Source organism: Chaetodon auriga, chromosome 16 (genome assembly GCF_051107435.1).
Source record: "Chaetodon auriga isolate fChaAug3 chromosome 16, fChaAug3.hap1, whole genome shotgun sequence".
NCBI lineage: Eukaryota > Metazoa > Chordata > Actinopteri > Chaetodontiformes > Chaetodontidae > Chaetodon > Chaetodon auriga.
Window position 1 is genome coordinate 18,201,537 of NC_135089.1, and position 27,013 is coordinate 18,228,549.

At 43.7% G+C, this 27,013-nt stretch overlaps 2 protein-coding genes across 3 annotated transcripts in view; both read right to left on the reverse strand.

The window, feature by feature from the left end:
* The window catches only part of LOC143334472 (myosin-9-like), a 30,467-nt gene extending 17,502 nt beyond the window's left edge, over positions 1–12,965 (reverse strand). For both annotated transcript variants that reach the window (XM_076753294.1, XM_076753293.1), the window contains exons 1-2: positions 12,730–12,965; positions 1,295–1,626 (exon numbers count right to left, since the gene is read on the reverse strand). In XM_076753294.1, the coding sequence (XP_076609409.1) occupies positions 1,295–1,621 (327 nt within the window). In that variant the 5' untranslated portion in view covers positions 1,622–1,626; positions 12,730–12,965. The remainder of the gene's footprint in view (positions 1–1,294; positions 1,627–12,729) is intronic.
* Positions 12,966–19,301: 6,336 nt separating this feature from the next.
* txn2 (thioredoxin 2) lies at positions 19,302–23,915 on the reverse strand. Its single transcript, XM_076751518.1, has 4 exons — positions 23,816–23,915; positions 22,107–22,384; positions 20,407–20,530; positions 19,302–20,209 (listed from the first exon to the last, which is right to left on the reverse strand). The coding sequence occupies exons 2-4, from the start codon at positions 22,382–22,384 to the stop codon at positions 20,093–20,095; spliced, it is 519 nt and encodes a 172-aa protein (XP_076607633.1). The 5' UTR covers positions 23,816–23,915; the 3' UTR covers positions 19,302–20,092.
* Between the last annotated feature and the right edge of the window lie 3,098 nt (positions 23,916–27,013).

Consider the following 27,013-nt stretch of genomic DNA (forward strand, 5'->3'; position numbering starts at 1 on the left):
TGGCGGCAGTAATAGCAGTTACAACACGATTTACATTCCGTGTCCATCTCGGCAAAGACTGGACCCTGAAGCCCCTCCCTTCCCGTACTCTTTCTTCACATCTCTCATACTCTGGACTGCATTGTTCCCTGCAGCTTCCTGTTTACAAGAGAACTCCAAACAGAGAGAGAGCAAACAGGGAGACCAGAGAGACAGAGGGCAAGAGAGTGCAGGAAGACAGCCTGCATACCATAAGTACAAGTATAGGAGCGTGTTCATGGATTGCACTCTTTCTTTGCAGAGGCAATTTGCACACAGTGGGTCGTCTTAAACAATGAAGCTGAATGAGATAATTAGGAGGTTAAACAGGGAGATAAATTGGTTTGGAGACTGGCCATGGCAGATTGTTTTCTATAAGCCAGTGGGAATTTTACAACAATTAAAAAGGAAAACGCTTTAAACCACGCCAAAGGGACCATTACCCTGATAATTGTTTGGTGGACAAACACATCAAGAAGTAGTAGTAACACAGTCCCGAGGGAAATGTGACGCAGCTGTGTTCCATTCTAACAAACACCAGCATTTTAAATTTTAATAGTCCAAATATATGTCTTGGGTTAAATCACAAGATCCTATAAAAGAAGTGAACGGAGCCACTGTGATGTTATCCACTGGACTACTGATCTGACGCCTCCAATTTGGCACTGTGGCCATTGCCATCTTGTTTTTTGGAGCCAGAAGTGATCATATTTGGATGAGAGGGTGGAGCTGGGGAGGATACACACTGGTATGACTCTATCCCTGATTGGATCTGACTGAGAACCCAAAGAGGCAGTGACTTGGCAATCACAAGGTGGTCACGCCCTAAAGCATACTCTGCTTTATCATGTATTTTACTCTAAGTGGGACCATAATTTACTAAGTGAAGATCATGCTGTATTGAAGAAGACTTGAAACTAGTGACTGAGACCATAAACTCATTGGGAGAATGTTTACTGAGGTAACAAATCAAGTGAGAAGTACGGCCATTTTCTCATAAGCTTACATACACTCAGACTTCTTTTTGCAACCAGTGAAGTAGCCCCCTGATGGCTATTAGAAGGAAAGCAGGTTTAAGGCACGTCGCACTGACTTCACTTTTTGGATCAGGAAGCAGTCCACTGATTTTACTGTCTCAACGGAAAACACTCGCACTGGAACCATAACTGTGAAAGGAACTAAAATTAGCCCTGTTACGTGTCAGCTAAATGGGGCACAATGTATGAATTAGTGCTTTGTTAACGTTATTTTGCATGCATGACTGCATCACACTCACATAAATGAGACCAGAGTAGTATCTCTCCTTCAGGTTATGGAGCACAGAGGCCTCGTTCAGGCAAGTGAGCTCGGCCATGTCCTCAACCTTGCTGAACTTGGGCGGGTTCATCTTCTGGATGTCATCCTTGTTCACCCTGATCTTCTTTCCAGAGTCTGCCAGCTCGACCACACACTCGTCGCCACGCTCCTCCTTCACAGAGCCGGCCTCGAACCCCAGGCGTTCTGAGGGCACCCATACCAGCTTCTTCGTGGCCCAGTCAGCCTGTGCCAGTGGGTTGTTGACCAGATTGCGGTCCACGTACAGGAACTTGTCTGCGGCAGACATGGTAGCTGTTTCAGAGGGAGAGAGAAGAGCATTTGGGGTTAGTGCTGGGAAACTGAAAAAAAAAAAAAAAATTACAGGGGTCAGATTATCATTTTAATGTTTGTTATCCATCATCACACTAAAATCAATTATATATATGTATGACTTCAACAATAGCTGGCAGAAAAAAGGCAGGGCGGATTCATAAAAACGGTTTCGTTTACAGGACCAGACCTTTGCAACCCTTCCTTCTTCACATGCAATCGCTGAGGAATGCAAAGGTCACCACTGATGGGATGTACAACAGGAAGAGTCTGGGCCATTTAGGTCGGGTCGACATAAAACACAACCATGTCAAACAAGGCTCCATGTTACTTCTTGGCTAACTGCTCTGAATACTTAATCAAATCTCCAGCTGCTGGACCATCCATTTGTCCAAGTTTACAGAGATTTAAGTTCATCTCCTGGCAGAGGTGCCTCCAGTTTGGCTGGTAGGACAAAATGTGAGGGAGCATGTCTTTGTTGTCGTTGTCCTTCTGCTTGGGGACAGTGTCTGTTCAGAAGTGGGAGGAGGGGAGCTGACTGTGGGAGATCTTGGAGAGATATCATAAACCTCTGCATGACTTGTCCATGACTTGGTCCTTATCAACCTAATAGCTACAAGGATTAAACCCAGTCAATAAATCAGGAAACAAATGTCTCTTTTGTACATTTTATGGTTCCTCTGAAACGAGAAAACAAAACACAACAATAAAGGAGCAGAAAGCAAGCAACATTTTTTTGTGCAACTCCAGAGTCATCATGTGGTTTGTAGTTTACAGTTTCTAGCATTCTCAAAGTAGTGATGATGTGTTTAGTACATTTAGTACATCAGTAAAACAATACAGTAAATACGTTTTCTTTCTCTAGGTAGCCTACCATCTCTATTTAGGTTTCCTTTAAAAAAAAACATTGGGTGTATAAGTTTGTTTTGATGTCAATAACATTAGATCAAATTCCTATCCCAAGTCCTAATATTGATACGAGCAACAATCAATGAGTGGCAGAGTTTGACCAGCCAGCAACGTTCAGTCTTCACCTCAGATTTTCCTGAGCTGTCAGAAACTGTGTCGGGGCCAAAAACTGGCCCTAGCTTATGTGGTCACAGTCCAGGTAAAGCTCTCAATTTCCTAAAAGGCTTCTGTAGTGGAAATGAGCCACTGGCAACTTGCATGCCAAAAACAGAGCTTGGTAGCTAGCTTACAAACAAGCTTCTACAAGAAAGTCAACATGTGCTGTCTGCTAACAATTTGTTTCTCAACGTCGTGTTGCAAGAAGTGACTTGCTATGAAACGAAACAAATGGTTAACAATGAATGCTGTGTGCAGGAGTTTCATATCAAACATGAGCCGTAAACAAACATGAGTTCATACAGTCATTTGGGTGACAAGCTCTGCACAAGGTGTTCTTGCTTTAATACGCCTCATGAATATCTTGTTGACAAGTTGTAGTGTGTTTAAGCCATAAAGAAAGTGACTAGACAGGTATTACCAGTATCCAGGAAAGAAGAGCGTGCGCTGAGCCAACACGCCCAACTAAAGCAAGTGCACAGAGACTCTTAGGCAATTAACTGAATACGATGTGCTTTCACTGACAAGGGGCACCAAACTTTACCACCTCAATTATGACTCCAACACAGCAGGAGCACGACACAGATTTTTCAGCACCAGTGGGGTCGTTAGCCCGTCTCGATGTTCCCTCACCTCCAACAGAAAACTGACAGCTGGCCTATAGGGGCTTGTTTGCATATGCTGTGTTGCTCATACGCAAACAAGGAAAATCACAGCAGAGGTCAGCTTCGGCAAAGTCTTCTCATAATGTCTGAAATATTAGATTAGCTTGAAGCGCTCCAGATGTCCATGAGTGCATTTTTGCATTACAGTGCTGTCCATTGAAACAAGGTTTTGGTGCCAAATTCTCTTTCTCAACATCGTAAAGCACTGCTCAAAAACGGTTTTAAAGAGACATGTGCATTTCAAGAACAGGGGAAAAACAATGATCTTACAAGCCTTGTGTGTATCCATCTTGATGACAGCTTATTATATTAGATTAACTTTGATGTGACTTCATTTCTCAAACGTCTCTCCAAAATACCTAAAATTATTTTGAGTCCAACCAATACTGGATTTTGAGAGAGATGCCAGTATTTGGGAGTTATCAGACAAAAGTCATTTCCTTTTCACATAAACACATACGTATGCACAAATATGTAGCCTTTAGTCATAATATACAGAGATACCTATATATCTACAATAAACTAATACTGGGAAATATATTTAGGCCAGGCCAATTTACTGTTGGTCTAGGTCTACTCCTGATGTTGTTCTAAAAAAAAAAATGGGAAAATTCCAAATATGCTCTTGACAAAATGCAAACCAACTGTGCAGCAGTCCCCAAGTGTAGTGAAAAACAGTGACAGACCCTTGAGAAGAAAAGTTTAACAGGGTTATGTCGGTCCAGTCTGTTCCAGCACATTAACCCCGATCTGTGAGAACGAAAGCGGGGGGAGAGTCATTCTTCTCATGACCCCTGCCTCCCTCTACCAACACTGTCAGGCTGCACTACAGCTGACGTCCATCACTATCCAACCCGCCTCCCAACTCATCTCCTGTGTACGACCCCATCCTGTAACAGAACGTGGGGCAAATTAGTCCTGCTATACCTCTCAGCTGGCTCCACACTCCCTTCTCTGCCTTCAGACGCCCCCTCTCCCTCTTTAGAAGCCTAACAACCCCCCTTCCCCTTCTGTTTATCCAGTTTTTTCAGGGTCGCATTCCTCCCATACTCACTCTTTATCAGGGAGAGACAACGAGCAAAGGCATTCCACAAATTTCTGTCCTCCGTGGCCCCCCTCCCAACATCTCTCTCAGACCTATTTTCCAGCTTTCTTTCCTCTTTTTGCCCTCATCTTATTCTCATCACATCAGCAGGTCATGTGCGCCTTAAGGGGTTTCACCACTGAGGGGATGACAGCATCAGCTCGGACTGGCAGCACACCCATAGCTGCATAGATCGAATAGACCTGAGTGTCTGAGCGTGCTCCCATGCTGCATTAACATCCACTTGACCATTACTCACTCCAGAACATTTCCAACAGTTGGCCCCACACAGGGTTGAATATGAGCCATGACTGATTATAATCCCTGAAGCTTTGTTGTTTGGCAAAAACAAGAAGTGAAACAGAACAGGCTGAACACGCCCAAAGCTCTGGTGTTGCTTTAGCTTGCTATGTTTTACCATTATACCTGTTGGCCAAGTATGTATTGCTTAAAAATTGACTCACTAATATCAGCAACTGTAAACAAGGAGACTTGTTCACAACAGACTAGAGATGTTTTAGAGGCCGAAACTTGGGAATGGTTGGTAATTTTGTTGGAAAAATGCCTTACATTATTACTAAAATAGTTGTCTATCAATTTTCTGACAATCAACTAAGTATTTCAGCTCTAATTTGGGCAATATTTGTTGATGTCTGCCTCAGTCTGACTCACATGCTTGCCACAGATAACTCAGTGACACACTTCAAACTGCCTCTCCAGAGAGTGGCATGAGGACTAAAATACTCCAGCAGCTATTCTAGTTTGACAAGTGCTGTTCTATATTGAAAGTAGAAAGAAGAGGAGGGGAGAAAGAACTCCCACCAGACAGTTTGATGGAGGCCTTCCCTTGTGGTGGCCAACAGTTATTGTAAGACATGGGTGTTGACTTGACTTGGAGATAAAACGTATATTAACACTCATCACGGCCCGCCTGACTTCCTGCTGCCACCCTGCCAAGTCCTCCATAATCCTATAAGGCATCCCTGATTCCGTGTCACTTTGCAACATCGCTCAGCTGTGAAAGCATTCACTATCTATTCTCTTTAAACCCGTTTACAATGAGATTAGCTAGTCTAGATATTCATAACAAGGATTATTCTTCAATTGAATACATGGCAGAAAGCAGAACGCACAGTCATCCCGAAACCAACCCTTAGCAAAAATCCCTGAACTTGAGTAAGATACCATTTGAGGATAATATTCAAAAACAACTGTGAATGAAAACAGTGTCCTGTGAAAGCAGCAGCCTGCTTCAAAGAGGAAGAGGAACTAAAAAATAAGAGAACAGAGGCCACTTTTAGAAACGGGCATCATCACAGAGACCAGAATGCGGTTGCAAAGTGGAAGTCATGCAGTAGCCAGGACTTTGAGAAAGAGGTGGAGGACAAATAAGGAGAGGAGAGGAAAAGGAAAGAGCTACAGAGTGTCCTTTTCAGTCCCGGCTGTCCCGTTTAGAAAGCAGGTCAGCCTTGGTCTTTATAGAACCGAGGCCATCCATCCATCAGTCAGACTGCCTCTCATTCCTTTCCACCTCACTGACTCTCCCGGAGTTACTGTAAAAACCAGGAGTCGTGACAACCTTTACCACAGCATGACCATGTACAGTCAAATATTCCTGCTCCAGCTAACGAGAACCTACAAACCAGCTGTGCTGTGTTGGCCGCCCCATTGACAGGAATATTAATAGAATGACAGCAAAGTCAATAACACTGAACTCCCACCAAGCGCATCCCACCACAACAGCCCAGCTAGCTTAAACTGAGCCAAGTCTCCTGGTCCTCGGCTGTCCTGCTCGTGCTGTGGATTTCCTTTTGAACTGTTGTCACTCACTGTTTGGCTTCAACTGTTCATATGACTCTTTCCAACAAATACTCCGATCTCTGTTTCTGGCTTTACCACTTTCATCCCCTTCACAGTCCAATGACGTCCTGACTGCGGGGACGCTCTTTCATGAGGGCGAGAGCGGGAGTCAGACTGGGACTAGAAAGGTACCGAGTCAGTTAAAATTCCTTATGGGCTCACACATTGACGCTCTCTCCCTCCCTCCCTGTCTCTCCCCTTCGCCCTCCTTCCCTGAATGTAGGAAGGGTGGGGCAAGGAGAAGAGAGAGGAGGAAAGAGGAAATGACAAACTGAGAAAACTATTTTGCCATTTGTGGAACTTGGTGTGCGTTAGTCTTTCAAAGAGGAGGGAAGGTGGCGTTTCCTTGAGCACATGCTGAGTGGCTCTGTGGACCGAGGAGTAAATTAAGCCCTTGCTGGAAAATACCCGCGCTGCATGACAGATCTACATCACTTTCCACATTACTTTTCACATTCCTGCCACAACCAGGATCCAATTTCACTTGCAACTATAAGCTGGCCAATGCCATCTACCATTTACAACTAGAGGCCCTTAGTAGGTCTTACTAAAGCCCTCAGCTCACCGCCACATCATCTACACCAGTGGTTACCAGCCTTTTCTGTCTGATGTGCTCCCATGATATTAAAGTGGATAGAAGAGGATACAATGATCTCATACAATTGAACTGTCAAAGGGGCCCTTTCACACCTACCTCGTCTCGTTTCACAATGTATCCATTACTTTAGTTATTTCAACTAGGGCTGCATGATATGGTTCAGAAATCAACATCAAAATGCGACTATTTTGACAGATCTTCCGATGTTTCCATACTACTCATGACAATTTTCATTTTAACTGAAATACCTATTGAAATCATGATGATGAGACATTTGTTGGAGTCTGTATCAAACAAACGTGTTTTCTTCCATCTCTCTGGATGATTTGTAGGCCAGGGCACATCAGTGGTTCATAATAATGCTCTCTTGTCACACTTTTGACCTTTAGTAAAAAAAAACAAAAACTGCAGCCTCTGCAATTTGGGTAATATTTCCATTAATTGTTCAGCCCTAATTTCACGATTACTTTACCTTAACATTCTACATGTCTGTTTTACATATTTCAACCATTTGTCCAGTGGAAGTCAGAAGACAGACCCAGTGAACAATTAAGTTAAATGACAGGGAGGGCAAATAATTGGAAATGGGTCTGATGAGCACAAACTTTTCAGGGTCATAGAACAAATTCCACAAGTATCATTCAAACAACTATCTGATTACACCATTGAATGCACAACTGACTGGTTATTTGACAAAACAGAACAGATACTGGACTATACCAGTTTGCCCTTTTACTGAACAGCCTGGCAGTATTGACCATTAGATAAATAGATAGCTGGTTACGTAAGCCTTTTAACAGACGGTGAAAGAATGCAGAGGAGTTAAGATACACATTTCAGTTCGTCAGTTACACCTTCGGTGGAATGCTGAACAGGCATTGTGAAGTATTTGATTTACTCAGTGAAGAAAATATGTCATTACTACTTAACTTTGACTCCCGTGTTCTCACAGTATTCATCCTTTACTCTCATATCGTCCATCCTATCACCAGACAGCCCTCCTTGCTTCACCAGTTTGGAGTATCACTTGTTATCACTACCTAGGGCACTCCCTTTGAGTCACTCATACATGGTACAGGGCTCATTTTAACAATCACCTTATCAAACAATGCATTCAGAGACCTCAGAGAACCACGTTCTAGTTTGATAACCTGGAGATCTGCTGTGTGATACAGTTTGGACTGACACAGGAATAAAATGTCTAACTGAGACCCCTTACGTAGCATGTTTCAAAGTTCACAGTGTGAAGGCAAGTTCAAAATGTCTGGAGATTGTGCAACACACTCATCACCACAAAGTACTAGCCACTTCTCTATGGAGTCACACACCAGACACCAGGTGTGCAGCTCTCACACACACACACACACACGCACACACACGCACGCACGCACGCACGCACGCACGCACGCACGCACAGAGCCACAAACAAGTGGTCTGTCTATTTTGTGAAATGTACAGTAACACAACCGTGCTTCACCACAATCACTGATAATCTCTGTTCTGTTTTGGGGTTATTACGAGATGTCTCACAGCTTCTGAATAAGAGCATGGATTTACTTCATATTTGCATAACCTGTATTTATGCCAATGACTCAAATGTTTCGCAAAAAGAGATGAACAAGACTATCACCTGATATAACCTTCCAAAAACCTTTTTCTACAAGGAAGATGCACAGGGAAATGGACGGCCGAGTACTATCACAGTAACAACAATAAACTGGCACAGAGAGGGCTGACTGTAGGTCAGCAATCTCTGATCGAGCATCATCTTATCATTTATGACCCAAAACTGAAAGCAGAATCATCTACTCAGCCAAGTGATCAACACAAGAGGCGTGGCACCTTTTCTGTCTGTAGTCCAAGTCAGAACGTAACCATTTCCTGGTATTGTTCGGTCCTATTGAAACCTTACAGGTGCGTGCGGCAAAAAATACACAAGGAGAGGAAAGGGGGAATAGACAGGGAACAGGGGTGGCCAGGAAAGGCCTGATGAAAATACTGGCACAATGAGGAAAGAAGAAATAAACAGCAGTGAAAGGAAACAGGAAACCCACAGCAGACACTACTTCAGATATACAGTATATCGTTGTACCCAGTCAGTTCACCCAACCATTTCTGACTGAAACAACTAATTATGCTGTTCTTGTCAACCAGAAGATATATGTTTGGGCAGAACAAAAATAGACGAGACATTCAAAAAAAGAAGAATGTGAATTAAAGGCCACCATTAGTGATATATGGCACAACGTACAGACTGCACATACAGTGTGTGCAAGCTGAGGTGTGCAGTGTTTTGTCTGCATCACAAGCTTTCTGAAATTTAAAAAAAAAAAAAAAAAAAAAAAAGACATCATGTCTTTTTCTGGGTGACTGTGAGCATAACTACATACTGAGAAACAGCATGATCAGCTCTGCCATGGTTAATGGAATCTTAACAGTCTCCGCTCTGACTAGACTGTTTTGCCTGCATGAATGAATATCAGCTGACTGTGTAGGAAACTAGGATATGCATGGCACTTTAGTGCCTTACCAACCTGATTAATTTTCTTTCAAATCAACTTATTGTTTCAGCTCTAGCTCAAATACACCAGCTGCCTGGAGCTTTTTCAGCCTGAGTTAGCCTGACAATCTGGGTGTAAGGGATAATTGAGCCTATGAATGCAGTTAGGTCATACACAACAGATAAAAGACTAGAAATACTTCATATTTGTCAAAAGACCCGTGAGACTTCATACTCGAGCACAACCAAGGGTTGAAGTGCGCCAAACTGTGTCACACTGCACTCTCATTTGCAACAAAAACAAGGGGCCTGCAAAGAAATCTGTCTCAGCCAAGACGACCGTCCTTCAATGAAATCCAGACATCCACAGGCATGTTCACTCACTATCATTCTGAGAAGATTGAACAGCAGTGCACAGGAGCTCCCCGTTCACATCTTAAGACGTCTGTGTGTAATTTTGTCTACCCTACAGTGCATAACTCTCCCAGGGGGCCGTGAGTGCGGACATTACTGACACACGAATGATGGAATGTAACGATCTCTGCAGGGGGCTCCATAACAACACTGAAACTGGCAAGAGCTGGCCTCCAGAGACGCTGTTGCACAATGCATTGACGGAGTTAAATCATGACTCATGCAATAAGAGGATATGACACACCACATGTCGACCAATGTGCCCCCTTTAAGGTTAGGTATGTGTTGATGTGTCTTTGTCAAGCAAAACTGACTGGGACTGCTCAATGAAAGAGTGTACATGCATCTTCCGGAGAAACATCACCATGAGAGAAGACTCCGATCAAACAAGCCACACAGAGACACATACAGACAACTACTGTAATTACTATTTCAACATGAACCATCATTTGCCCAATCATTTCCATGCCTGAGTATCAAAATGTTATTAATGTGGTAAACTCACACTGTGGTCAAATAGCTTCTGGGCAGACTAGAAGTGTATGGTTCTGATTACTACAAATGAGAGCAAAGAGGTGCTGCTCTCACTCGCTATGAGACCACGAACACTTTGCAGAACAAGAAGCAAGTTAGGCTGCAGGAATGCCAGAGTCGGGAAGGCTTCAATGCCCACTCTGACTTGAGGTTGAGTTGACGCAGAATTCCTTTGCAAATACTCAGCCATACAACTTGCATACTCAAAATCAGTAGAGCTTGTGAACATACCAGAGTCTGTTTGCTCCTCAGAGTGCAAACACAATGATGTGCCATCTAACAGAGCAAACAGGAATTGTACTGACAGCACAGCATTTATGTGCAGTAGGTGCTGAATGACACAGCACAGATGAGCCAGATGAGAATGAGACACTTTATTGATCTGAGGAAAGTCTATGACTGTAAAAAAAAAAAAAAAAACCTGTCGGAGATGGGCCCGTGGGAATGAAAAGATCAAGTGTGTTGCTGTATCATGTGCATTAGGCTACACAATCAAATCAAAGTTAGCTTCCTGTGAGTGTTCATGTACTTCCTGCAAACTGAACACTTCATAGGAGCCAGATAACCTGAGGAGACATTTACAATAATCAGAAGATGTTCTTCTGCCTAGAAGTGTTTCCTGGTCCACATTCCTCACCCCAATGCTTTGAAACGTTTAACTTATCAAAGTCAACATTTTGTTCATATTACCTTTGTACTTTATTTAGCTGATATTGTCAATCAGTTTCTTCATATTGTAATTTCAACATTACTGCTTTGGTCTACTCTGTATATACTTCATTAATTTAACCGTCTGTCCATCCTGGATGAGGGATCCCTCCTCTGTTGCTCTTCCTCATGTGTCTATGTGTCTCACTTGATACCCTGTGGAAGGGCTTTTTTTTCCTTTTTATCTGAATCAAGACTGCAACGCTGTGTTTTATAGTTTGTGAAGCCCTTTGAGGCAAATTTGTGATTTGTGACTTTGGGCTATATAAATAAAACGTTCTTAACTTGGCTTGATATTGATACATCCCATAAAATCACCATGGAAAACTCTTATGTAGCCTAGATGATGTTCATCACAGTGCACCGCACTGTAATTAGAAGACAAACCTGGTCATTTTCAGCTGGCGTTCATGTGCATTTCAGGAATCATTCTGACTAAAATCAGGCTCATTGATATAACAACCAATGCCTATTTCCCTCTGTAAAATGCTTTCTGCTGCTTCACTTATCAGCCTGTCCTCACCTCGTCAAAACTGCATTTTCATACTACACACCCAGGGCCCGGGGAAACTTTCAAGCTTAACTTCTTATGGAAACGCCGCCTTCAATTGAGGCATTCAGATGTCACATCCTAAACATGTTTTATGAAGAATGCAAACGTTTTAAGTAGCCATATGTTAATTTCCTTACTTTTAAAAGGAGATCATGCATCTCAAAAGACTTCACAGTGAATTAAAAAAAAATCCATATTGCAATTACAGACAAACAAATATTGATATAATGAGCTTTCAAAATAACCATCTTCCTCCACCTCATAATTTTGTCCCATCCTTTCATTTGTCCCATGAAGGGTGCTCATCATCAAGATAATCTACTGTGTATGTCCTCCCGTGAACTAAATCACAGTCAAATGTATTCCTGGTTTGCTGGGGGCCCCTTGAAAACCCCTTAAGGTCCCCTGCATGCCAGCAGCAGGAGCATAAAGAAAGGCGGAGAGTGCACAGACATACAGATGGCATGGTTCAGTGAGGCTGCTCGGCGGCGGAAAGACACGGCGCCGTTTTCTCAGTCCACCGGTGAACCGCTGACGTCATGCCGCCAGCCAGACATTAGTGGCCACACACAGCGCCTGTTTCTACAACCAGAAAAGTTCAACCCGACCCAAATTAATCCCACACTGCCCCGTGGCCCCGGACGGAGCCGGTGCACATGTGTTCTGAATCCACTTTTCTTTCATTTCTTTCTCACTCGAGCTCAAACTCTTCACCGGCCTTTTCTGCAACTCATTCAAGCGAATCACTTCCTGCCTCCGCCGTTATGGCTTTCAGCTCCTCGACAACTGCCACAAGGCTGATGCTGAATTTGACGACTAGCGTCTCACATGTAGCACACATGTACGTGTATTGGGGTTTGGGAAGAATATATTTATATGCACAAGCTATGTAGCGGGGTGGGGTAAAGTTAAAGAAACCTCGGATTAAATCTGTTAAGGAGGTCTCACTCCACCCCGCGCGGTTGCTGAAGTTGCAGCGGCGAACTAGCAACCGCGCTTCCTGGTTCAGTGCACTTGCTGGAGTGACGGGCAGATTGAATGAGTTACAAAAAGAGCACAGAGAGAGAGCATGGCGGACAAAAGCGTCCAAGTTGGAAATATTACCTGCTTTTTGGATGCAGGACGCCTTTCAGAGGGTGGCTAACGACAAGCGGGTGGCTCAGTCAGCGTCGCCGTGAATCAAACTTCTTTTCCTGTCGACAGCAGCTTCGCAGAGTTCAGGCTAAACTACAGCGCTCCCCTCCTCTCTCTCTCTCTTCCTCTGCTTCAGCCACTCTTTCTATATTTTTTTTCTCTCCCGTTCTTCCTTCTGCCCTCCCTCCTCCACTGGCTGCTCACTGGTTCGCGTAATTTCACTCAGTACGTCGACAGCAGGAGCCGGGGTGCGGTCCAGGATGAGGCGGGCTCTAGCCCGTACGGACCGCGTCTCTGGCCAATGGCAGCCGGCGCTTTGCTAATCCGCACACTTTAGGCCAATCACGTTCTCCTATACTGGAGGGGTGAGAGCCACGGGGCAGGGCAAAAAGCGCAGAAAAAAACTAAACTTGAAAGAGTGAAGAGGAGGGAGGGTGTACAGATAAAGTTGTGTTTAATGAGAAAGGTATGTGCATACTAAGGATTTTTATGACCATATAAGTACCAGTCACTCTCAGGATGGACTGCATCATCCAGGGTCTCCCTCGTGTGTCAACATGGTCTGGTCTGAACACTGTCTGCTTTGAAAGAAAAAGCTTAAGTGATGCTCCAACTGCTCCATACTATTTCTGCTGTGAGGTTGCCAGATCAGACAAATCCTATACACACAGACGTGTGCGGCCAATTCTACGCTGCTACTTATATCACTAATGTGGTGTGATACAATACAAAACAAATACTTTCACACACAAAAACAACAACAACAACAACAACAACAACAACGACAACTCACAAAAACTATGGCAGTATTTTAACTGTCCATAAACTGGACACTTGCCTCTGTCAAATATTGGAATAAAACTAGTTTATTTTTAGGTGGTATATTAAGAGTACTTGCACTTTATTTATCCATGTAAGTGGCTTTCTCCCCTCCCAAATAAGGTCAGAGGTCAGCAGCAGAGCAGGACCAGTGGAGCTGATAAGGATTCAGTGTCTGACCCAAGGACACTGACTGGGGGGATACTGGCTTATAGGGCCTTGAACCTCTCACTTTTGAACAGTTTAAAACACTCAGCGATCATTGTTAAAAGAAATCAGTTTACCCCACCAGCTCATTTCCACTGAAGGAAGTACAATATTCCATATAAGCTATTTTATGCTTGTGTTACGTCATGGGTTCTTATGGAAGTGAAAAAAAATAATCCAAGTTAAATTTTTAGTAAACTGAGACGTTTTTGAATCTATTACACGCATAAATCAAAGGACAGATGAGCTTTAAAACACTCTTCAGTTAAATAGTAATTATAATTCAGCATTCAAGTGGAAATGCCAGTTTGATCATGACAGATTTTTCCAATTCTTCTTTACTGAAATGAAGGAGAAAACATAAGAATTTTAAGCCTCACAACTTCACATTTAAAGCTCCATAACTGCACTTTTCAGCATGTTCTGCCCACGCTCGTGCACGTTGATCTTTTGCATTTATTCAAATGTACCAGTGCATGTCTCAGATAAAGGTCTAGATCAAGACACCTGACAAAATAAAAAGTGCAGTACAGTTACGTGATTTACTCTCACAGGTTCCCATCACTCAAACAGGTAAGCCAAGATTCATGACCAGACACGCTAACACTCTATGGGAACCGCTGCAGGTGATGAGCTAATTAATGTGAGGGAGGGAAACCCTTGTTCAGCCTTCAAATCATTCCTGACATTTGTTTTCCTTGGCTGTGCAGAAAGGCCTGACTTGTTTTTGTGAAGCGAAAGCTATGAAGACGTAAAATAGGTGCAGAGAGTACTGCAGGTGAAATCAAATACAAAGCAACAGATATCTGCGAAATGGTTGTTTAATTGGATGCAGGCAATGAGGAATAAAAAGAGAGGAGTGTGGCAGAGGTATGAAAGAGTTTGAGGTGGCGGGATGGAAAACTGAGCAAAAAAGGGATGAGTGAAATGATGGATGTTGAGCTGAAACTTCTGCAGCTGCCAAAGTCTACACAGAAGAATGGAACAGTACAATGTGAACCTGTTTACTTCAAATACTCTCCGAGGATTCAGATTGGGTGATCTGAGCCCAGTATACCGAGTGGAATTGAAGGCAGAGAGCCAATGCACATGCCACAACCAGCAGGGAGACATTAGCAATGGAAAATAAATATTTTTCACCTTCTCAGTGTGGAACGTGGATTGAACACCAGCAGCTTTGATCAGTAGCATAAACTGAGATGGAAAGAAAATTTAGAGCAGCGATTCCCATCCCAGGGGGTACTAAACGCAGCATGCCGGGGGATACGTGGAAAGACCGCAGAGTAGCTCGACAAATTTGAAAAGAATTTAACTCACGATTTGACTGAAAAGCAGGTATCCACTTCTGAGTCAGCTGTGCCACTTGAACACCACGGGGTGTGAAAAGGGCATGCATGTTAGTGTCTTAACGTTTGGTTAACAGTAACAGATAAATGGATGAAATTGCAAGTTATGGATAAATTGATAAAAACAGCTGATGAATGAATAGTTTAAATAGCTAGCTACAATAATGGACAAATGGTTAAAATAGTTAGATTACAGTTACAGCTTCTGCCACCAGTATTAAGGCCACAGATGCAAACTTGACAAAAACCTGTCTAAACACTGACAATTCAGCTGTATAAAAAAAACAGTCATTGTGTTAATAGTGTTAAAATAATTCAGTTCATATCTGGGAGGGTCCTACGTCTGGAAAACAAAGTTGAGAACCTCCAGTTTAAAGGGAAAGCTCGACTTAATATTTTGTCTTCTCTTCTACAGACAGATGTTGCTGTTCTGAGGTCTAAGAATAAACAACTTTCGACATGACCTGATGCAAATATCGTCTGTATGCAAGACATCAACACACACAGTGCCATCAAATTGCAGAATTATACATTCAGCACACCCAACAACGGCATCTCTAATGCTGATTTACTCCAAGAAGTCACATCATGACAGAGCCACAGGCACGACTGGCATCCACTGACAAACAGGAGAATCACATTTTCAGTTCAAGTGTGATTTATGTTCTCTATGTGTTATTATGAAAGGAATGCGTCTGTGTGTTTTCCTATACGTTTAACAGCTGGGCATCACATGAATGTAGAGCAAAACATTGAACGTTCAGCATGCCTGCCTGGAAAATTCAATAAATCTCACACTCTCTCCCTCTCTGGGATGGATGGGAAATATCCAAAAATTTCAACTGAGGGGTCAAAGGTCACCCTGTCACCCGTTACTTGAGCGGGGCCAGATGCCAGTAGAGGAAAGAGGCCTAGAGGAAGAGAATGAGGGGGAGTAAAGGAGAAAGAGGCGTCGTAGATCGAAAAAACCGTTAGAATAGCACATTTTAATTCAAAGCAAATGGCAACATAACAAAAAGCTCTCGTATAATAAAAACCTCGTGTCCAGAAAGTACATGACTCCACAACAATGGCAGAAGGGAAAACAAACAGTGCCGGGTACAGAAAGAAATGTGGGATTAAAACGCAGGCACGAATTACCAAATATGGACACTTCTGACCTCACTATCTCCCTCCCTCTCTGCCTCCCGCTCTCCTTTTCACTGTGACCTACTCTCTCTCTTTTTCCTTAAGTTGGTTGTAATAGCAGCAGGGTGTGTCTGTAATTCGGGGTGTGTAAAAGTCATTATATCATCCAGCCAGAAAGAAAGGGACCCATTCAGTGACAGCATGTTAAAAGGGTGGCATGTTAACTCACTGACCACTCTTGCTGTGTAATTACTTGTGTGAATTCATGTGTATGGGCATTCACGCTCCAGTGTCTTGGTGAGAATGTGAGTGTCTGCTCCCTCATGCGTGAGACACATATGTGTATTTATGCAGAGTGTATATCCAGAGGCTCAGATCTGTGTCAGTTTCAGAGTACATAGGTTGTTTAGTGCTCCGGTATGACCCACATCCTCTTACCTGACATACTCTGAGAGAAACGTCAGCACATGGGCTTGACTGTGAGCTCACTGTTGTTCATTCCAGCAACCAGCCCTTGTGTTTTATTCAGCATCGTTCCCCAAGACTATTTATGCAGCTTGCCTCGGTTCACACAGCCTCCTCACACTTTAAAGCAAAGTTGTTTGTTTGTGTGCACCTAAAAGACCAGAACCACAAAGAATAATTAAGAGCACCTCCAGCTTTTAAAGCACTGCAATAATGAGATTATGGCAGAGAGAGTGGTTATTTATTCTGTCTTCTGTTCTTTAGTCTGCCTGGTTTCCTCCTCTTTTCCTTTGTAATTAGCACACAGGAAGGAGTGATAAGACACATGTTGACACACAGAACTAAGGAATGTGGAGTAAAGGGAAGGGACGCAAAGTTTTCCCTCTTTTGTTGAGACAACATCTCTAACGCACCCTAAGTCAATATTGTATTATAAGCCACAAGCATGTTGCATGGGAAAAAGATGGAGTGATATGAAAAGCAAAAGTGGTTGCATGGTCGGCCTCGGGTTGGACTTTGTCTGGAACAGAGCGGAGACCTAACAAGGTGGAGGGCAGCGTGTGTTTCAGCTACAAACACAGCCTTGTATTTACTACAAACACACAACGTGCCAGATCTGAGTGTTGTATAGAGTTGCTTGCTCTCACATGCGCAAATTTCAACACACACGGCTAAAGCATTTGGATCGGTGACAGGCAATCTTATTTCACACAAACACACAGCAAACATTAACAGTTTCTGACTCTGAGAGAGGCGGGCAAACAGGGACGGAGAAGAGAAGAAATCTGCCTCTCAGCCCGTTTGTTCAGCAGCAGCTGCTGGCTTCCCCTGTCTTTTTTTGCCTTATATGGTCACAAGAGTGGTGGAGTAAGAGAGAGAGACAGCGGGAGCGAGGATGGAGGTGTGGTCTATTGTTTTTGGCGGAAGAGGTGTAGGGTTACGTGCTGGTCTTGAACCTTTGGAGCTTGTCGTCATCTATTCAGTCACCTCTTTCCCCTGTCTGAGGCCAGACAAAGAGGATGAGCAGACGACATGGGGAGGTGTGGAGGGGGGCAGCCTGGTTCATGAGTGTGAATCCTGAGGCCGAGACTGGTCACTGATTATCAAGGGGCAGAGAAACAGACCGCGGAGGCAGAAAGTGGTTGAAATAGCAGATCATTAACAAAAGGTGCAGTCATGCTGTCTCAGACATCTCAAAACTATGCAGGAATGTCTTTCATCCGACACACAACAATGGCGTTTGTACATCTGGATCACTTGCTTTGCTCACACCTGCTTATGTAATGCCAGTGGAATTCCCCCTATTCAACAAGCACCGCTTGCTACCGAGCAGCACATCCCCAGGCTTCATCTGAAGATGATCTAATCCAAGCCAGGACCACTAAAAGTGCAGATGGAACATGTCAAATGATGTGCGCTTAATAAGCAGTCTGGAGGCTCTCGCCACAATTCTGTCAGCTGCGGGCTCTGTGATGACATGCCAGGATGGGAGGGCAGGCAGGGGTGGGAATGTTTTTCAGTTTGCGAGTCGTGAGAGACGAGGGGATGATGAAACGATGACTGGAAGGGGCCTCTGACGACTGCAGGTGCTCTCCTGTCTCCCTCAGCCTCATTTGACCTCATTAACGTGAGTGCAGGCTATGACACAGAAATGCTTTAATCCCACACTCAACACACACAACCAGTCTTTATAGTCCCTGCATGGAGAGCGTGTGCAGCAGCGCTTCCAAGTAAAACAGGTGAAACACTTGATATAAACATGCCTTGCCCTGCTATTCTGTGTTAATTATTAAAATGTCCAGTCATACCACACTAATTTAGCACTTCAAAACAAGCAGAGAGTCTGAAATCTACAGCTTAGTGGGGTCCAAGGTCCCACACGGTGTTGGTGTAATGTTTACACTGTTTAAAGGCTGGAATAATACACATTTGGACTGGTATGACGCAGCCAGGCAGGTGAAACTGAAGATGAGGGGTTGAACGGGGCAGTCAACCACACGCTGGAGAGGGTCAGAGTCCACCTAACTGCAGCGTATTGTATGTTGACACCAAGTCTGATGGAGTAGAGAAAGGTTGTTTTGGTGGAGGATTTTTTTTTTTTTTTTTTTTTTTTTGTCGGGTCAAGACATTGTAAAGTGAAGATTAGAGAGAAAGAAGGCATACTGTTGATGTGGGGGGACGGCAGAAGGGAGGTAATTTAAAGGGCAGCAGTAAAGGGGAAGGTGGTGTGTAGGCGTTTCAGTCACACTGATGAGAAGGTTGTAGCGACATGAGTGACGCCTACATGTTAAGACGGAGGGCAGAGATGAGAGACATAGGACACTATACACACAGAAGAAACACAGGAACGACTGAGGGCCACTTCAAGTTCATCTCCAACAGTCTGACACTCTGATATGTTTTCCCTGGTGAGAAAGAAAGTCCCTTCTCCTCCCACAGCTTCACTAACGTCACAGCAGCAGAAATCGTGTGCATCCCTCCAGTGCTGTCAAAACCACCACCACAGGGAAAGAGCATAACTTAATAAAGCTACGAGCGTTGTCTTTTTTTTTTTTCCGACCACAGACAAAAACACAATTCAAATCCAGAACATCTTTTGACTCCTTTATTACTTCACTTGGTCATGTTTCTGGTACAACAGAGTTCATTTTAGTAACAAACTAAATCAAACTCATATTTTCAATTCCTGCTTGACTGAAGTTTCACAGTCAGGATCCAGAGACACACGCACACAAAGAAACGCACGTCTTCCTGTCTCACATTGTTAGGCATTATGGTGTAAAATGACCATGTGTGGCTCCACGCTGCTAGAGAAATGCCCCCATCGTGTGGACACAAGCAGGAACTACAGGTAACACTGTCAAAAACCCCATTCAACATTGTCAGGTTTTAAATTAAATCCTCTCCACCACTAAAATCAGACATGTTCATCCCCCATGTTATCAAGTGTAAGTGCAGCACAGCGGTGTATTCCTACAGACTTTTACAGCAAACTGTTAGACACCGGCTCAGCTGCACTGGTAGTGAGAAAAGAACCACAGAGCTGTCACATTATTAAAGAGAAACTGAACTGCTGCAAAATGGAGCTCGGCATGAACTAAAAGGTTGATAGAGGCACACACCCATCACTAGACAAAAGAAGCAGCTGGAGACAGAGAAACTGATGCAATAAGGAAGCTGAAGCAGTGTGTCTTGGGATGGGTGTGTGAGCAGTTGACAGTCTGCCAGCTGGGACTGTTGCATGGTTTTGTTTATCTGTTGACTGTTGCTAAACCGGCTCACAATGGCGGCTAAAGGCCGCCGACCGTGCCAGAATCATACAAAACAGCACCGTAACGGTGGTGAATGGCAGGGTGGGACAGCTGCTTTTATTGTCCAATGATCTTGCTGACAAATGAGTCCAGCTCATCATCATCTTTGATCCCCACAAAATGGTCCACGACGTCACCTCCCCGCATGGCGATTACTGTTGGAACGGCGGACACCTTAAGACAGACCAGGTTACAGGTTATAGGACAAGACGAATAACATCAGGACTTCACAACATGTGAGAATCACATTCTGTGACTGCAAATGATGTCAATTCAGCAACGTTTCATCAAATTTTCTATACAATATTGAACAGAAACTACAATGCTCAAAGTTTTAATGGCAGATCAAACTGCAGTGCAGTGTCTCTCACCCCGTATTCGATAGCCAGGTCTGTGTGATCGTCTATGTCAACTTTTGCCATGGCAACACGGCCTTTCTGTTTTGCAACAGCCTTCTCCAACCTTGGCCCAAGGATCTTACAGGGACCACACCACCTAAAAACACACAAACAGAACCAATGTCAAAGTGCTCGTTCTGGAAAAGACCGGAGGATTGAGTATACTTAAAGTTTTACAACACAGAGTGCATCAGCTCACAAGGGAGGATCATAATTCATACAAACATGAATAACAATGATTATCATGAATGAATCTTAAGAACTTTGTGTGTGCTTGTTCTTCATCTGGCAAAAAGCTTAGCTTTCTTTTTTGCATTTCAATTACATCTTGGCCAATTAAGAAAAATAAGGTCCAAATATTCCTTGTATTCGGCTGTGTGGTTATTATTAGACCTAAGGTTTCATCCTGAGCCTTCTGTGATGTCCTGACAGCACAGAAGATCTATGATCAGTATTACAGTTGCAGTCTTCAGGTGTCCTGTTAAACTGTTGCTTCATTATTTCAGATATGATTCCTCTGTCCTGCTGTGACAGGTCTAAATGTCTTCTTTGAAAAAGACCTATAGGTTTAACAACAAATAGGTTAAACAAGAGTCACTGCCATTTGGTTTTCTGCCTCCTCCAACCAGTCAAGCTGCAGTTTTCATCGATGTCTGTCCACACTCATGTAATATTTGTAGTGTATATATGTATGATTCCAGTGAGAAACTTGCTGTCTTCACTTAAACACTTTTTTTCCAGAGGGGCATAGAGGACTGACAGAGAGCTTCATCACATGGAGCAACAACAGTCACCTGAAGCTCAACATCAGCAGAACCAATGAGCCTGTGGTGACTACAATACTTCAGATATAGATGTTGCTGCAAAGAAGTTACTCATTGTAAAATGTAGATGCTTCACACACATCTTCAACCCGACAGCACAGAAGATCTAAACAATCAGCACAGTTTGAAGGTGGACGCACAAGATTAGAGTCACCAATTCAGTATCTGACCAAATGTGAAATATGGCCACAGTCTTCCCTCTGTTCCTGAGTTATGGTGCTGAATACTGGCCAGAAAATTATTGTGATGTCACAGTGAAGTTGACTTTTGACCTTTTGGATATGAAATGTCATCACTTTATCGTTGTGTCCTTTAAGAATTGTGTGAAATTTTAGAGTATGAATACTTGAGCTGTAGCCAAAAATGTGACAGTGACCTTGACTGTTGACCGTCAAAACCTAATCAGTTCATCCTTGAGTCCAGAGCGAGAGCGAGTGAACACCAAATTCAAGGATATTCCCTCAAGACTAAGATATCGTGTTCAAGAGACTGAGATGTACAGACTGACAAGCCAAAAACTCAACACGTGAGATCCGAGTTTAAAGGGATGAAAGCAACCGCGTTAAAGCTTTATAGATGAATAAACTTAGTATTTATGTATTAGTATTTCAAGGCAAATTTTGCCATCTTTCAATTTCAAGTAAAATGCAAAACACTATATTTGGTCCTCAAATGCAAAGAGCTGCTTGCTTTTTTCACTTCATTATAATTTTTGTCGTAAATTTTACAAACACAAACATAATCTAATTTTGCATTACATTTAATCACATTAATTCGTCTATAACATCACATAGTTGGTCCGTTTGACCAGATAAGTCATCTATGACCATCGATCCCTGAGGTACTCACTGTGCATGGAAGTCAATGAGCACGGGCAGCTGGCTGTTGATGACCCTCTCTGTGAAGTCGTCGTGGTCCTGAACGTTGAAGGAGACTTCGCGGCGGGAGGTGTGAGGAAGGGAGCGAGGCAGAGTGCGTGAGGGAGAGAGGAAGGAGACCCGGGCTGTGGCGGACTGCAGGGAGGTGGAGAAAGAAGAGGAGGCTGTGGTGGCGGTGGGCGCTCGGAGGCAGCGGATTTCTTTCGCGGACAGCGTCCAAATTCTACGTGCTAGCAGCCTGTGAGCCATCTGTGTCAAAGAAATAAGAGAAAAGAACAGAAGAAGAATGTTGACTGACAAGAGTTTGACACTAGCTGAGGCAAAAGCAGAGGGACTGCAAAATGCCTTTACTGTACCACAAAAGAGGACACTTATGTAAAGATGATCAGCTATTATCTACATGCAGAGTGTACTGTACCCTGGGTGGGTGTGTTTTTCTGCAGGGATCATGTGTGTTTAGTAGAAGTGCACACAAGGCTTGACTCCCCCTCCCCCCCATCCATCATTGTAGTCAGCATTAGGTAAGCTAAGAAAGCTCAAACGTCTTTATGAAAAACTGCCACAGGTCTCATCTGACTTAAAATAAAAGGAACATGCAGCATTTCAGGTCGACACCAGTGATGAGCCAGGACTAGGATGGGACCTGAAACAATCAGCTGGTTCACTGAACATTAACCTGCCACAATTTTAATAACATATTAATTACGTTATTTTTATGCAAAAACAACAGAAATCCACTTGTTCCAGCTTGACAGGTGCGATGGGGTTTGATATGATATCACAGCTTCCTGTGATGGGAAGCTGAATGTCTTTGTAATGTGGACTATTAACTGGACAAAATCAGACATTTGAATGAGTCAACTTGAGTTCTGACACTGAATTATTCCTCCACTAACTTCTTAAAATCCAATGAAAATGACTTTTGCTAGCAGCCCTCACTGAGACGCCATCACTGCTTGGCAATTAAAATCATTTTACAGCTCTGGGGACCATTAAAGTGGATCAGCAGCTCACCTCTTTAAGCCAGCCGACAGAGGAAATAATTAAAGTCACCATCAACATTTGACCCTCTTTCATCCAGAAACACCAGCATCTGTGATAAGACCTTCATTCATCACTAGTTTATCTAAACTCTGAAGCAGTTTAGTTCGTTTTTGTGACTAGTGAGGTAACATTAGTTTACTCTATCAAACACTGAGCAGCAGAGCAACTATCATCTAGTATCTGAGTCCTGGCCATGCCTGGTAAACCTGTGGACTCAGAAGTTAAATGAGTTGAGGTTAACATCTTTAGCGGACCGGTTCTCTCTGTAACACAGCCATGTTGCTCTGCTGTTATAACACACTCACACAATCCACAAGGAAACAACTGAGCTTAAAGCTGTCACAATTGTCTTGATAAATAACTCCTCAGTAACATCTAATCCATTAGACACCAACTCGGTCGGTATTTCCACAGCTTACGTTTAGCTGCGTATCTACCGGCGGCTCGTTTCCTCCATTAACCTACGTTACGCAGGAGTTTGCCCTCTTCGTCCTCCTCCTGCTCTTCCCAGCCTTTCCCGCCGTCGACTCCTCTCGTTGTGAAACACACAAATACTCAAACCGGACAGTTTCGCAACACGTTTCCAAAATGTCACACACAACAAAAATTAATTAAAAGAGCATTTCGTGTGTTTACCTTGATGTTCAGCTAGCGTTGATCTTGGCCTCGCGGACCAATGAAGTACTTCCGCTTTGGTGCCGCAGACAGAAAACGGACCGACAAGCTTTTTATAACCTCACGGTCGCAGTACTTTGAGTGGCGCCATCGCCTGGCCAGGCTGGGAAGCACAGGATGAGCGGTAAAACTAAAAGCCATGTAAAAGAGGGAAATTCATCCTTCACAACAATTCAAAAACGCATTATTTCTGTAGTACCTACTGTCTCTGGTGACAAGTTGCTAGGTTCCTTTATTCAACTACTTTTCAGTACAGTTTTGATATGATCTACTTTACTTCAATTCAGAGTGAAATATTGTACTTTTCACTCTACTACATTCACGACAGATTGAGTTTCTCACCTTGAGGACTGAGAATTTAATCTTATACAATACAACACATTGTCAAAAATTATACCAGTTGTTCTTAACCTTTTTGGCTGATGACACTTTAGTTGGGGTCCCTTTCACCAAACTTCTCAGATGGTTTAATTAACCAAAAGAAAAATGCTAATTGCCTCCTGGCTTCATAAATAGTGCACAGACATGAGAGTGTGAATCTTCTCATCTAACTCTTAGCAAGAATGTCATGTCAAACTATTCCTCTAAATCAGGAGCTGCCTTGAAATATGGGCAGCACGATATCATTTTAGACAACAGACTCTGTTGTAGAAAGACAGCCTGTAAATATCTGCGATAACATGACTAGAAGAAACACTTGGGTTTTGTATTTTTCTTGTGTTGTTATGAATATGAAAAATAAAAAAGCAATGCATTGATCCATTTTTAAAATTTAATTTAATTTATTTATTTTTGGTAAATGAATAACATCCCCTGTTCTCTGCTCAGGATTAATTCATAATTTATTGAGATGGAATAGTTGATGGACTGTGCCTTTCATGTCCAAGAGGGCAACAGGATGAAAGAGAGAGAAGGTGGGTGGGTTGTTTGGAGTCGAGATGGGTGTCATCCTAGGCTCAGTGAAAAAAGACTCAAAGAGACTGAACAACACAGAGAGGACCACAGATGAACCATCTGACAGGGATAATATTGTCATCCTCAAGAGGAGAAGGCAAGTCAGTGTTGTAAACCACGTCCAGGAGTAGATGATGAGCATAAGAGGATGGAGGAAAAGCCTTGGTTCTTGGAGTGACTTTGACTAAGAGGCATGGTCATGCATCACGAGAGCCACAAACATCCTTTTGCATGGATGAAGAGTCAGGCTCCCTCTGTGTTGTACGGCTGATTCAAACACGTTTCACTCAGCCGTCACAGCCCTGCTCACTTACTTCTGCCTCCAGCTATTTTCTTTTTCTTTGTGTCACATCTTGTTGCTGCAGAAACGAAACCACTGCCATTTGGACATGTTTTTTTCTTAGAGGAATGAAGCTGTAAAGAAGATTGCTTTTATAAATACAGGGCAAAGTCCTCTTGATCACCCTCACTTTGCACTCTTGTGGATGTGTGCACAGGAAGTATCTGAACACTTTTGAACAGGATGCATAAAAGCATTGAGAGAAGAGTTGGAATTTCAAGACCCTCTTCCAGTCTTGGACCTCCTCCGCTGTTTCGCAGCATCGGACTGCCTGGGCTCTCTGCCAACCTGCCCCCACACAGACGACTGCGCTCTATATTCTGCAGGTCCAGAGCTGTGCTGCCTGCGAGCACACACTCCATTGAAGCTTCAGATACACACATCTTCACGGACATACAGACAGGCAGCCATGCTCGCACAGTCATGTGTCCGCTGGGGTGCAATGATGTGCTTCCAGAGGATATTCAGACCAGGACAGTGTTGAATGTACTTCAGCCTGAAGTGGACTCACATCAGCACGGGAGATCTGTGTTTAGGTCAGGATTTTTTGACACACAGTCCAGAGTGCCAGCAAGCCCTCAGGCACAATGCAGGCAGCAGGACAGACAGCTGTTTTCTCACCTTTATCCACCTGCACGACCCAGTGGCAGAAACAGAGGCAGACAGGGCAGATTGGTGACTCCACTTCAGACATCAGAGGACCCAGCGATCAAAGAAAAGCAGCATCAAAACAGGAGAAAGAGGAGCTATAAGGTGGACTGTGCAGGGAAACAGAAATATGTTGCGCCATCCCTCACTGAGAGAGAAGGAGACGCCAAGCTGTGTGAGTGGCTGCAAAGTCTGGGCATTGCAGATAGCCATGGGAGGGACTCGGTCACTACAAACAACCAGCAGCGGCTGTTTGTGTCCAGATGCAGGGGGGTGATGGGCCACCGGGAGCAAGACACAGCGGCAAGCCACAGGAGAGACAGACGGCCCCATTTCCTACCTCCCATCAGTCAGTCGGACTCCCTCCTACATGTGCCCTTCCTGCTCCCTGAAAATTCCCCCCCGCCCTCACCCCGCTCCTTCCCTGATGCCCCCACCCATTCACTACCTGTACCGCTGCTGCAGCCGATCTCATCGAGGAGGATGTGAGATGCTGTCGGCCAGCCAAAGCAGGGAGACCCCTGACTCCCTCAAGGTCTGCAAGCTGTGATTGAATACAGACCCTCGTTTCAGATTTCTATCTCGTTATGTTCTGACCGAATGAGTTTTTTTTAAACATATTAAGACTGTATGGGTACACTAAAAGATCTGTGAAGGTTATTCTACAGCTTAATTGATTGTTCCCTTAATGAGATTCATCAAGAAGTGGACACAGTAAGACAAACACTTGTACAGTCTGATGCAATCCAGCAAACCATCACTGCAACAAACTGACCTCTATGAAGATACAAGGATTTTGTTGAGTAGTAGGTGGAGCTGTTCATCTGTATGCATTATTATGTCACGTCTTTTACTCCTAACATATTCCATACAGGGGGACACGTAACATAAACTCCTTGCATTATGTAGCCATGGGTACCTGCAGCCCAGGGGCGTACTTCTGCAGTTGGCAGAGGGTATGTGGAAAGATTTCACACTAGCTCAACGAATTTGAAAAAAAGAAAAATTCTGATTTGATTTACAATTATACAAGGACGTATTTATTCTGCTGAACACCATGCGCTGCAATTGAGAGCCCTGATGACGCCTTGACGACACTGCTATGATGACATTGCTATCGTGGGCTGTATCAGGAGTGGACAGGAGGAAGAGTACAGGACACTGACCCAGGACTTTGTCACATGGTGCGACTCCAACCACATGCACCTCAACACCAC